The 13231-nt window shown below is 41.0% G+C and overlaps 1 protein-coding gene across 6 annotated transcripts in view; it reads left to right on the plus strand.

Moving 5' to 3' along the window:
* ZRANB1 (zinc finger RANBP2-type containing 1) overlaps positions 1-13231 on the plus strand; it is a 75230-nt gene that overhangs the window by 53326 nt on the left and 8673 nt on the right. For all 6 annotated transcript variants that reach the window (XM_086378395.1, XM_086378391.1, XM_086378396.1 and 3 more), the window contains 3 exons: positions 4157-4310; positions 6654-6725; positions 9863-10061. In XM_086378395.1, coding sequence (XP_086234521.1) covers positions 4157-4310; positions 6654-6725; positions 9863-10061 — 425 coding nt within the window. The remainder of the gene's footprint in view (positions 1-4156; positions 4311-6653; positions 6726-9862; positions 10062-13231) is intronic.

The raw sequence follows: 13231 nt of genomic DNA on the forward strand, positions 1-13231 counted from the left end.
GTGAGAGAGACAAGTAGGGGATGCAGTGTGAAGGATCTTCTAGGCCAAAGAACTGGAAGATGATTCTGAGGGCAGTTAAAGGCTCTGAAAAGGGTTAGGTGGAGGGACAGGGGAGTGAGAAGATCAGCGTGTTGGCTGCTGGACTTAGGGGCGAGCCTGGTTAGGACACTGTAGTGACGCTGGCAGAAATCCCGCTGGGACAGCCGTGGCAGTGGCTGGTCTGAGAGGGATGCTGAAGACGCCAGCAGAGTTAAGTGGATGGACTGGCTGTGGGGAGAAGTGGTGGTGGGGTCACAGTGGTGTCTGGGTTTCTAGATTAGATAACATGGTAGATGCTACAAGTAACAGAGGTTGGAGTGAATTAATTAGGATATGACTGTATCATCCAGGTAATTTTTTTTTTTTTTTAAGAAATAGGGTAAAAGTGCAGTGTTTGATTAGTTGTGGATTCAAATCCATTATGGTCAGTATACTCCTTCTGTGTATGCTTGTTTGCATATTTGAACTCTCCAGTATCTGGAAACATTTATGCACAAAGCATAAAGTGGGAGGAGTGGTTAAGAAATATGAATGTTAGGTAGGAGCATGATTGAGATGGCTTGCCATTGTTTTTAGTTTGCTAAGAGTCCAGTTAAACCAGGGGCAAGGTAGGGCTTGAGAAACAGTCATGCTGAAAGCACAGGGAAGGCTTACTGAAGACAGGGCTTCCCTGGCGGCTCAGATGGTGAAGAATCTGCCTTTAATGCAGGAGACCTGAGTTCGATCCCCAGGTTGGGAAGACTCCCTGGAGAAGGGAATGGCAGCCCACTCCAGTATTCTCGCCTGGAGAATCCCATGGACAGAGGAGCCTGGCGGGCTACAGTCCGTGGGGTCGCAAATGGTCGGACACGACTTAGTGACTGACACACTACAGAGGATAAGGGAGAAGGGGACTGTTTGGAAGGCGGCTCTGTGATTGGAGAGACTGGTGTTCTGCAGCGTGGGACGGGGCAGTTCAAGGTGGTCTCTGTAGTGTCGTGAGGTCTGGCTGCACTTGTGTTGTGACACCCAGTTGTGTATCAGACAGGACGGCGTGTGGAGTCATAGTTGCTGGTGGTGGCTGGAGACAAGAAGGAGCAGGCAGCTGTGAACCAAGATGCAAGTCTTTAGTGGTGTGCTTCCCAGGTGGCTCATTGGTAAAGAGTCCGCCTGCCAATGCAGGAAACGTGGATTTGAGCCCTGGGTCGGGAAGATCCCCTGGAGAAGGGAATGGCAACCCAATCCAGTATTCTTGCCTGAGGAATCCCATGGACAGAGGAGCCTGGTGGGCTACAGTCTATGGGGTCGCAAAGAATTGGACACAACTTAGCAAATAAGCAGCAGCAGGTTCCCCTCCGGCTGGTAGAGGTCTCTGAGAAGATTCTGGAGGGACTGGTGTAAGCCATCAGCCTCCTAAGAGCATTCTGAGGACTAACAGTGTGGAAGACAGTAGAACCTCAGTGTATTTATTTACAGCTGGGTAACAAATCCCCTCAAAACTTAGCAGCTTACGACAACAAACACTTGTTATCACAGTTTCTGAGAGTAAGGAATCCAGGAGTAGCTTAGCTGAATGATTTTGGCTCAAGGTCTCCTCTGAGGTTCCAGATTGCCAGGGCTACTGTTGTCAAGAGGCTCAACTGGGGCTAGAGGCTGTGGTTCTAAGTACACTCAACGTGGTGTTGGCAGGAGGCTTCAGATTCTTGTCCTGTGGGCCTGTCCGTAGGGCTGCGTGTCATGTGCTGGCTGGTCCCTCCTTGAGCTAGTGAGCCGAGAGAGTGTGAGGAAGAGAGAGGGAGAGAGAGAGTGAGTGAGTGAGGTGGAAACCACAGTGTCTTTTCTGTGTAGCCTAATGTAGAAAGTGATACTCCATCATTTCCACCATGTTCTGTGGTACACATGGACCAGCCCTGGCACACACCGTGGGGGGAGGTGGAGAGGACGCTTGTTCTAGGGAAAGAACAGAATCGGTGGTGGAATTTCGTCTCTGTGGTGTGGGTACTCCACAGGACAGAATCGAAGGGGCCAGTAGGGAGACTGGGATGGGGAGAGCATGAGTCTGGGCTGAGGGCTGTGTCTGCAGACAGGGCACGGAGCCAGCCAGGGCCTTTGGGGATGAGAACAGGAGAGCGTTACATTTTGGGAATGTGTGTCTGGGGGGGGGGCTTACTTAATTGGATTTTAAACCATGAGCCCTGCTTGTAGTCTGGTGGAATAAACGGACTGCTTTTCAAACTGTTGTTTTTAAATATATAAAATAGAAAATAGGTTTGCAAAGGAAATCAGTTACATTGAAATATGTAGTTGTCAGAATATTAAATTTGTGATGTATAAGAACATGCATTTTAAATGTAGGCAGGTAAAATGAAGGATTTAAATTTAATTGAACTTCCTGTTCTAGTTCATGGACCCTTCCCAAGTTCACAGGCCCTAATTAGCTAGTAGGCTAAGGAGCTGATGGAGAGTCATGAGGCTGAAGAGGCTAGGAGATAAGGGGCAGGCTTCAGGGGCAAATGCTTAAGGACGGTGGCAGGAGGAGAGGTTTAGCAGTCAGTCACTAGCTCTAAGGTTTCTTTTGAGGTGTTCAGTGTTCAAAATCTCCCCAGGATTTTGCAAAGGGGCTGAGGGTTAACAGTTTTGAAAAAGCTATTTTTGAGTTTACTTTTGAGATCCATTTTAATGCTGTTACTTGAGAAATAGTTATATTCTGAAAATATTTACTATTTTTCCACAGTTTGTTGCTTAGGTTGGGCTCGTGGAGTTCAGGTGTGGTGACAACTTCACCGTCAGTGTTAATCCTGGCCAGTAATGTTTAGAACTGAATTTTCATGCAGGTGTTTTCAGAAGGGGATGTCTGATGGTCGTCATGGGTATACAGGGTGTTTGAAACTGTTCACTTGCTGCTGCTGCTGCTGCTGCTGCTAAGTCGCTTCAGTCGTGTCCGAATCTGCGACCCCATAGACAGAAGCCCACCAGGCTCCCGCATCCCTGGGATTCTCCAGGCAAGAACACTGGAGTGGGTTGCCATTTCCTTCTCCAATGCATGAAGGTGAAAAGTGAAAGGGAAGTCGCTCAGTCGTGTCCGACTCTTAGCGACCCCATGGACTGCAGCCTACCAGGCTCCTCCATCCATGGGATTTTCCAGGCAAGAGTACTGGAGTGGGGCGCCATTGCCTTCTCCATCACTTACCTCAGTAGTAAGTACAATTAAGTGTGTCCACGTACGTTATGTAGATGACAGTATCATAAAACTTTGTGTGTGGCTTTATTGGAAGATCTGCTGCTCCAAGCCCTGCTTGTTACTAGAAGTCTGTTCATGAAGGTTGCCCAGGTTAGTGGCTGCAGCTGTAGTGACAGAGTGGAGGGTCACAGCAGACTCATTTCCTCTCAAGTAGATGGATACTCACCTTGGGTTTCCGGATTATCTGTGTGTAGATTTCTTGAGCTCCACGGAGGAATACAACTTAAATGTAAGATAATGCCTTTTCATCCTTTGTTGTTGTTCATCATTTTAAAAGGACAGAAAAGTTCTTGCTCAGGTTTCATTCCTGTTGAGTTGTACTACTTCAGAGCTTTGTTGTCTGCTCTACACTTGGGGAAATCAGATGCTTTTTAAAAAATACAAAATTATAGGGACTTCCCTGGTGGTCCAGTGGTTAAGATGCTTCCCCTGCAAGCAGTGTGGGTTTGATCCCTGGTTGGAGAACTAAGATCCTGCTTCTACTTTCCTCTTTCTCTGTGAGCTGGAATTCCCTGCTTAAGAATGTTTTTATTAGGGGCCTGATGGTTATTCTTACTTTGCTTTCTGTACTCATTCCCTCTCCTGTAATGAACTTTTGTGAATAGCTCTGTCTTACATACATTTTTATATGCTTGTTTGTATATTTCCTTGGGGTAAACACCACTAAAAAGTAGAATTACTGAGTTGAGAGGGTAAAGCATTTTTATCACTGTTTCCCAGGAAAGTTGTACTGATATACTCATATACTGTTGAGGACATAACACCAATATCTCATATATTTAAAATAAAAACACCTTAAGTTACTGGAAAGTTTTGGTAATTTCTTTTTAATGCTGTTGATTTCTGCTTCCAGTGATGATGAATGAGATGTAGAAGAAAGTTTCTTTTGTATTTAAGGTGTCTCAACAAGCTGCAAAGTGTATTCCTGCAATGGTGTGTCCTGAACTGACAGAGCAGATCCGTCGTGAGATCGCTGCCTCTCTTCACCAGAGAAAGGGGGACTTTGCTTGCTATTTCCTAACTGACCTTGTAACATTTACATTGCCAGCAGGTAACTCCAAATCTCTTTGTGAAAACAAATTTCCACTTTGTTATATTCTTCCAGTGTCTGAATGAAAATGATTCTGTTAGAAAACAGATAGCCACTATTAGTAGATGGTAGCTATCTTATAGATACAACTTGACTGTCCTGTTTTACGGAAAGTAATCAGTATATAGGCCATTTATAAACTAATGCTATAGAGCTGAGAGGAAGACAGCAGCTGGTAATAACTGACTTTGTGGGCCTCAGATATTTTTCAGAATGTGTTTTATCCATTTCCTTTTCTCTTTTTATTTTAGAGTGTTATGAATCAGCTTTTTTCTTTTTCTTTTCACATGTGTTTATTATTTCTAAATTAGATAACTATTGGTTACTTGATATTAGGAGATAAGGTCAGAACATGGGTTTTTGATGGGTAGATACAAATTATTTGCATCAAAGATACTGGTATTCTTTTGAAAGTGTCATTACTTCACTCATTATGTTAATTTCTACTGTATTTGTGAAGCAACTTTTTATTTTCCAGTTCCGTGACAAGTGAAATGTTTTCCAGGTTGTTTTTCTCAATTGACACTGAGTAAATGCACTGAACACCTAGAGTTTCTAAGTAAAACTTAAATTTTGGTTTTGAGTGTTCTGAGCTTTCTGTTTTAAGCTTATATTAAGATGTGAGCAGAGGTATTTACAAAATGATAGGAAATTACAACAAGTGTTTTAAAATTGGACAAATTTCATTTCAAATGCACTCTCTATATATTTAAACTTATTACACTGAGTGATTAGATTTTATTTTGAATTGAAAATAGTTCTGTAGTTTAAAAAAATGTAGGGTAATCATGCTTTTTTATTCTAGAGTACTCAATTAGTGAACCGAATAGAGCATAGAGAATTTCAGGAAGGTGAGAAAAACAGAAATTTGTGTGCCAAAAGGAATGGTTCATTGATTTCTATAAGAAGATTCTAAAGTCTGTAAAAACAGTTCTGAGCAGAGATGGAGCGTGGCTGGGGTGGGGCGGCAGAAAACAGACAAAATTTGTCTGTTGTTATTTTAACCTGAGTATCAGAGACCTCTGATGCTCTTCTGTCCTCCCCCCCCCCTTTTTATTTCAGCTATATTAAGTTGTCATTAACATAGAAAATTGTAAGATTTTAAGATACACATTGTGGTGATTTGGGGCTTCCTTGATAGCTCAGTTGGTAAAGAATCCACCTGCAATGCGGTTCCTGGTTGGGAAGATCTGCTGGAGAAGGGATAGGCTACCCACTCCAGTATTCTTGGGCTTCCCTTGTGGCTTAGCTGGTAAAGAATCAGCCTGCAATGCTGGAGACCTGGGTTTGATCCCTGGGTTGGGAAGATCCCCTGGATAAGGGATGACCTGCCCACTCTAGTATTCTGCCTAGAGAATTCCATGGTGATTTGATTCACACATAAATTGTGAAAGGATCCCCCCACCCCCACCCAGTCTAGTTAGTTAACACACTTATTACCTCACCTTGTATTTATCTATTTATATTTTGGGTGAAAACATTTATGTTTTGTTCTCTCAGAGAATTTCAAGTGTACAATACAGTGTTACTGATTATCGTCACTATGCTTTACATTAAGTCCTCTCCTTCTTTATCTTAAGGCTTATAGTTTGTACTTTCGCCAGTTTCTCCCCATCTTTTTTTTTTAAGATCCGTGTATAAGTGATGGCAAGCAGTATTTGTTGTCTTCTGTCGAACTTATTTCACTTAGCATAACATCTCCAAGGCCCTTCTATACGTTGCAGACGGCACAGTTCTGTCTTTCTCATGGCTTAGTAACCTATCTACTTTATATTTATTCACCCATTGGTTGTTTTCGTATGTTGGCTATTTTGAGTAACAGGGCAGCTAGCATGGGGATACAGGTTTGTCATTTCTGTTGTCTGTATACCTAGAAGTGAGATTGCTGGATCATATATGATAGTTTTATGTTTTTGAGGATCCTCCATAACGTTTTCCGTAGTGGCTTCTCCAGTTTACATTCCCACTAGTGGTGCACACGGGTTCCCCTTTCTCTGCGTTCTTGGCAGTATTTGTTATCTCTTGTCTTTTTGATAATAGCTGATTATTATTACTGGTTCAGATGCTTTTCTTCTTACTATTTGTAGATAGGTCACTGTTTTGATAATGAAGTACAGAAAGGAAGTATTCTGCACCTCATATACACAACTCATGAGATAACATGCATGTTTTTTAAAAGACGGTACTTGACAGTCTTCCGTGGAAAGGGAGTTATTTTAGAGGAAGTTACTGTTAGATATTGGCATCAAATTTTTTAAGTTATGGGCATTTAAAGATCTTTTTAAATAAGGTTTTTCTTTGTAGATATTGAAGACTTGCCTCCAACAGTCCAAGAAAAATTATTTGATGAGGTGCTTGATAGAGATGTTCAAAAAGGTAAGCATGAAACTAATGAGTATAATTTAATTTTTAGTGATTTCAATAAACGTTTTGCTCTGCTTTGTAAGCTTTGGAGTAGTTTGGTGTATAGTCATCATATTTTATTTGTACTTTAAACTGAAAATGTATAAAGTCCTTAAGAACAGTATTGTATTGTGCTGTTAAAACAGCTCATTTACAGCTCATAACTGTGGTTGAGTGAATAAAGGTATAAAAGTTTTAAAATCTTGGTTTTGTGTTTCCTATTCTAGGATGAGTATTTTTTCATAATAAACAGTTTAAGAAAATAAATTATAAATAATTTAAAAATTAAATAAATTATTCTAGGGCCTCAAGATGTTTCCATTACTTAAAATATTTTATATTTCAGTTGATATTCAAGTTTATATTTCAATTGATCAAAATTTGTAGCTGTTAGTAGTATATTACATGTACATTTTTTAACACTTTAGAGAATAATTTCTTTCTTCCAAGGGCTTCCCTGGTGGCGCAGATGGTAAAGTGTCTGCCTGAAATGTGGGAATTCAATACCTGGGTCGGGAAGATCCCCTGGAGAAGGAAATGGCAACCCAGTCCAGTATTCTTGCCTGGAAAATCCCATGGACTGAGGAGCCTGGTAGGCTACAGTCCATGGGGTTGGAAAAGAGTTGGACATGACTGAGTGACTTCTCTTTCTTTCTTTCTTCCAAATAGAATATTTCTAAATTGCAGAAGAATGAAACTGAACATGTTACATTTATTTACTTACGTGCGTCTTTATTTATATTGAAGTATAGTTGATTTACAATATTGTTAATTTCTTCTGCTATATAGCGAAGTGATTCTATTATACTTCAACATATGTTCTTTTTTATATTCTTTTCCATTATGGTTTGTCACAAGATAATTGAATATAGTTCCCTATGCTATATAGTAGTATCTTGTTTATCTGTTCCATATATACTAGTTTCCATCTGCTAACCCCAAATTTCCACTCCATCCCCCCACCAGTCTTGGCCACCACAAGTCTGTTCTCTGTGTCTGTGAATCTTGTTTCCTGGAGAATTTCATTTATGTCATATTTTAGCTTCCACATTCTGCTACTGCTAAGTCGCTTCAGTCGTGTCTGACTCTGTGCGACCCCATAGACGGTAGCCCACCAGGCTCCCCCATCCCTGGGACTCTCCAGGCAAGAACACTGGAGTGGGTTGCCATTTCCTTCTCCAATGCATGAAAGTGAAAAGTGAAAGTGAAGTCGCTCAGTCGTGTCCGACTCTTAGCGACCCCATGGACTGCAGCCCACCAGGCTCCTCCGTCCATAGGATTCTCCAGGCAAGAGTACTGGAGTGGGGTGCCATTGCCTTCTCCATTCCACATTCTAAGTGATATCAAATGGTATTTGTCTTTCCGACTTCACTTAGTATGATAATCTCTAGGCCATCCCTGTTGCTGCGAATGGCATTATCTCATTCTTTTTTCTGCCTGAGTAGTAGTCCATTGTGTATGTGTACCACATGTTTTCATCTATTCATCTGTCAAGGGACATTTAGGTTGTTTCCATGTCTTGGTTATTATGAATAGTGTTGCTGTGAACATAGGAGGAATGCTTGTTTATTTGAATTACGGTTTTGTCCAGGTATATGCCCAGGAGTGGGATTGCTGAATCATATGGGCAGCTCTATATTTTTAAATTTTTTCAAGAACCTCCATACTGTTTTCCATATTGGCTGCACCAGTAGTGCACGAGGTTGTTCTCTTTTCTCTACACCCTCTCCAGCATTTGTATTTGTATACTTTTAAATGATTATCAGTCTGACCAATGTGAGGTGGTATCTCATTGGTTTTGATTTGCATAATTCTAATAATTAGCGTTGTTAAGCATCTTTTCATGTGCCTTTTGGACATCTGTATGTCTTTGGAGAAATGCCTGGTTAGGTCTTTTTGCCCATTTTTTGGTTGGGTGGTTTTTCTGTGGTTATGTTACCTGAGAGCTGTTTGTATATTTTAAAAGTTAAGCCCGTTTTTGGTTGCATTGTTTGCAGATACTTTCTCCCTTCCGAACTTTGTCGTCTCTTTTTGTTTATGGTGTCCTTTGCTGTGCAAAAGCTTTTAAGTTTGATTAGGTCCCATTTGTTTATTTTGCTTTTTTCTATTGCCTTGGAAGACTGACCTAAGAAAATATTAGTGCAGTTTATGCCAGAGAATGTTTGCCTTTGTTCTTCTCTAGGAGTTTCATGATGTCATGTCACGTATTTAAATCTTTAAGTCATTTTGAGCATATTTTTATATTTGGTGTGAAGATGTGTTTTAACTTTATTGATTTACATGAAGCTGTCCAACACTGCTTGTTGAAGAGGCTTTTTTCCCATTATATATTCTTACCTCCTTTGTTGAAGATTAATTGACCATAGGTGTGTGAGTTTATTTCTGGGCTGTTTTGTTCCACTGAGCTGTGTGTCTTTTTTTTGTCTTTTTTTGAATACCATGCTGTTTTGATTACTGTAGCTTTATAGTCTTACCTGAAGTTTGGGAGGGTTGGACCTCCAACTTTGTTCTTTGTTCAAAATTTTATATATTTTTTGGCTGTGCTGGGTCTTCGTGGCTGTGCGGGCTTTTCTCTAGTGGAGAGCAGAGGCTACTCTGTAGTTGTGGTGTGTGGGCTTGTGGTGGTGGCTCTCGTGTTGTGGAGCATGGGCTCTGGTTGTGGCACCTGGGCTCAGTAGTTGTGGCTCCTGGGCTTCAGAGCACAGACACACTCAGTAGTTGTGGTGCACGGACTTAGTTGCTCCATGGCATGTGGGATCTTCCCAGATCGGGGATCGAACCCGTGTCTGCTGCATTGACAGGCAGATTCTTTACCACTGAGACACCAAGGAAGCCCTTGCTTTGTTCTTTTTTCTCAGGAGTGCCTTGGCAATTCTGGATCCTTTATGGTTCCATACAAATTTTAGGATTATTTATTCTAGTTCTGTGAAAGATGTCTTGGGTAATTTCATAGGAATTGCCTTAAATCTGTAGGTTGCTTTAGGTAGTGTGGCCATTTTAAGAATATTAATTCTTCGAGTCTTAAGAGCATGGGATATCTTTCCATTTATTTGAATAATCTTCAGTTTCCTTTATTGATGTTTTATATGAATATGTCAAATTTCTCATAGAGTTAGAAGAAGAATCTCCAATTATAAACTGGTCATTGGAATTGGCTACACGTTTGGACAGTCGACTGTATGCACTTTGGAACCGGACTGCAGGAGACTGCTTACTGGATTCAGTACTACAAGCTACCTGGGGCATTTACGACAAGGACTCGGTGCTTCGGAAAGCCCTGCATGACAGCCTGCACGACTGTTCACATTGGTGAGCTGGCATCCTTCCCTTTGGAAGTCCAGGAGAGCACTAGCTGAAACCTATCCTTACAGTGGTTGGATGCTTTTTGTCTGTTGTTTCTTTTTATGGAAGCTGGGGGAGGGGGAAGCTTTGGTTTTAGACATTGAGACACTTTGAACATCACAGTGGTTTTTATATGTTTTGCTAAGCTTTAAAACAAACATTTGAATTTGTGGTAGTGGTCTTATTAAATATAGGAAGGTCTTTGCTCATATATTAAAGTAGCTATTATTTCGTATTTTGTTCAAGTTTAAGATATTATATTATGTATTACACATTTTTCTTCCTGAGACAGATACTCATAAGACTACATTTTTGTAATTTTGCAAATTTTCAAATCCACAGAAAAGTTAAAATCAGTCTGGTGGACCCCAGCCTCTCCTTCATTGGCTTGATCAGTTGTTGATGGTTAACATTTTTCTGTATGTGCTCCATCTCTATATATTAATGCAGAAACAATTTGTTTTAGACACCGTGATGCTTTCTCCTTCAGTGTTTTATCCTGTATCTTTTAAGAACAAGGATATTCTACTACCCAATCACATCCTCATTACCACATCTAAGAAAGTCAACATGGACTCAGTTATCTCATGGTTTAGTCATTTAGCCTTTTGTCCAGTGGAGAGGACTTTGTGCCCTTTAGAGGAGGGAAACTGCTGTGGATTGATTTGGTATTGTGGGGAATACTGTTCCTTTTGTGGTGTGGACTCATCAGGCCAGGTAAGCCTGATGCCATTAAGTGCCCGTCCTGTCTCACCTCTCTGGATTGGGTGGCGTGCTCATCAGACAGCATCCTCGTGCTCTGGTTGTTTATGTGGGCCTGCCCACACCAAGAGGATGATAGTCATTTGGGGTATTGTGGTTTTATAGGTCTGCCTTGTAGGTTTGATTAATGTGTGTCTGCCCTGGAAAGATGGATCTGTTTTTTGGGTGTGCTCAGCCTGAAAGCTAGATCTGGATTTTGGTAAATCTACCATTTTGCAAGTCCTTTAAAACAGGCAACCCTAGAGTCTTTCCTCTGGTGGTAATATCCTGCCTTTGTTGTAAGGTTGAAAGTGTACTGTAAATTTCAGCAGTGGTAACTAATGTTAGGACTGAAATTCCAGTTTTGAGTCACTTGAAGTCTCAAAGTTTAATGTGAAAGCAGATGAGTGCCATACTCTGAGGTTTGGGCTTGATGGCTGGTAGAGTGGGGAAGACCTGGGCCTTAAGAGTACAGCCACGGTAAGTGCTGTTGCAGCAGATCTTTCAGGAATGGAGGCCTTAATTCTAAAAGGATATTTCAGCCAGCATATCAGCAGGCTTCTGAAAATAATGTCTCTCTTGGTACCACCTCTTCCATCCCTGCCATACAGGGTCTTCACCTGATGGTCTACAGTTAAGGTGGAGGAAGCTGCAAGGGTTATAGTGACCACACAGAGGTCTTTTTCAGTATCTTGAGGTGGAGATAGGATGGAGAAGGCTGTCAGATGGGGAGGGAGGACGTGTTGCCATAGATTCAGAGCTTCGGTGACGTGGGTCAAATATATTAACCTTACGGAATTAGCATTAAAATGGTGACTGTTGTGAGTTGTGACCAGTTTGTTGACTGGGGTCTTACGTATGGCTATTACTATTAGAAGGTAGAATGAGAAGGCCAGCATGTCACTTGTGCAGTCTTCTTTTAAATCAGTTTTTTTTTGGCTAGGATTTCCTTTGCTTATAAATCCAAATCAAGTGGGATGAGACATTCTCTTACATTGTATAAAATATCTAAATGAGAATGGAGAAAGTAATTTTATTTAAACCCCTCCCCCATCACTTCAAGATAGGCCATTTTTTTTGTTGTAGTAGCTGTGCTTTTCTGTTGAGTGCCTGTGATTTGAACTGACTCAGGTGCTCAAGATGGAACATTGTACTTGTCTTTGATCGACATGTCAATCCAAATAGAGAGCCAAGTGAGAGTAATATAAATGGGAAAAATCAGTTATTTTAGAAATATGATTTGTAGCTTAGTATTGTGCCTCTCTATGTATCAAGTTTTACACTTAATGTATTGTTGCTATTATTTTAATAGACTAATATCTGTTAGGTCAATTAAAAGTAAAAAAGAAAAAGTTTTATCTTCAATTTATTTTTTGATGCAGATCAAGACCTTTATGTAGTTCAAAATTTCTGATCTGTGTTATTTTCCTTCTTTCTAAAGAACTTCTTTGAATATTTATGAAGCAGGTCTCTGGCAACAAATTGCCTCCATTTTTGTCTGAAAAAGGATGTATTTCTATCTTAGTTGAAAAAAAAAAGATTGATTTTTGACTGTCCTGGGTCTTTGTTGCTATACGCGGGCTTTCTCTAGTTGTGGCGAGAGGGGCCTCCTCTCGGCTGCAGCACAGGCGCTTCTCGTGGTGGCAGCTTCTCTCATTGTGGAGCACGGGCTCTGGGAGCAGGGCCCTCGGGTTGTGGCACGCGGCTCTGGAGCGCAGGCTCAGTACTTGTGGTGCACAGGCTTAGTTGCCCTGTGGCATGTGGGATCTTCCCCGACCAGGGATCAAACCTGTGTCTCCTGCATTGGCAGGTGGATTCTTATCCACTGTGTCACCAGAGAAGTCCTCTCATTTACTTTTGAAGGATAATTTCACAGGGTATAGAATTCTAGGTTGGTGGGGTTTTTTCCTCTCAATTTTAAAAAATATTTCACTTTGTTCTCTTCTTGCTTCTATGGATAGTTTCTGAGAAGTTGGTTATAATTCTTTTAGTTTTCTATAGGTAGGTGTTTTTTATACTCTGGCTTCTTTCAGGACTTTTTTCTTTAATTTTCTGTTGTTTTAATATGATATGCCTACGTGTGGTTTTTCTGGCGATTTTCCTTCGTGGTTTTCTCTGAGCTTCCTGAACCTGTGGTGTGGTGTCTGACAGTCATTTGGTGAAATTCTCAGTCCTTACTGTTTCGAGCATTTCTTCCTGTTACTTTTTCCCCCTTTCCTGTCTGTAATGCTACATGTTGTACCTTTGGTAGTTGTCCCACAGTTATTCTTCTGTTTTTTTTGTCCGTGTTATCTTTTCTTTTTAGATTTGAAGTTTTGTATTGATGTATCTTTAAGAGGTTCTTTCTTTAGCCAAGCCCAGTCTGCTGATAAAGCTGTCAAAAATACTTTCATTTC

This window comes from Bos grunniens, chromosome 26 (assembly GCF_055505025.1).
Source record: "Bos grunniens cultivar Pamir isolate PY7600 chromosome 26, Bosgru_T2T1.0, whole genome shotgun sequence".
NCBI classification, from domain to species: Eukaryota; Metazoa; Chordata; class Mammalia; order Artiodactyla; family Bovidae; genus Bos; species Bos grunniens.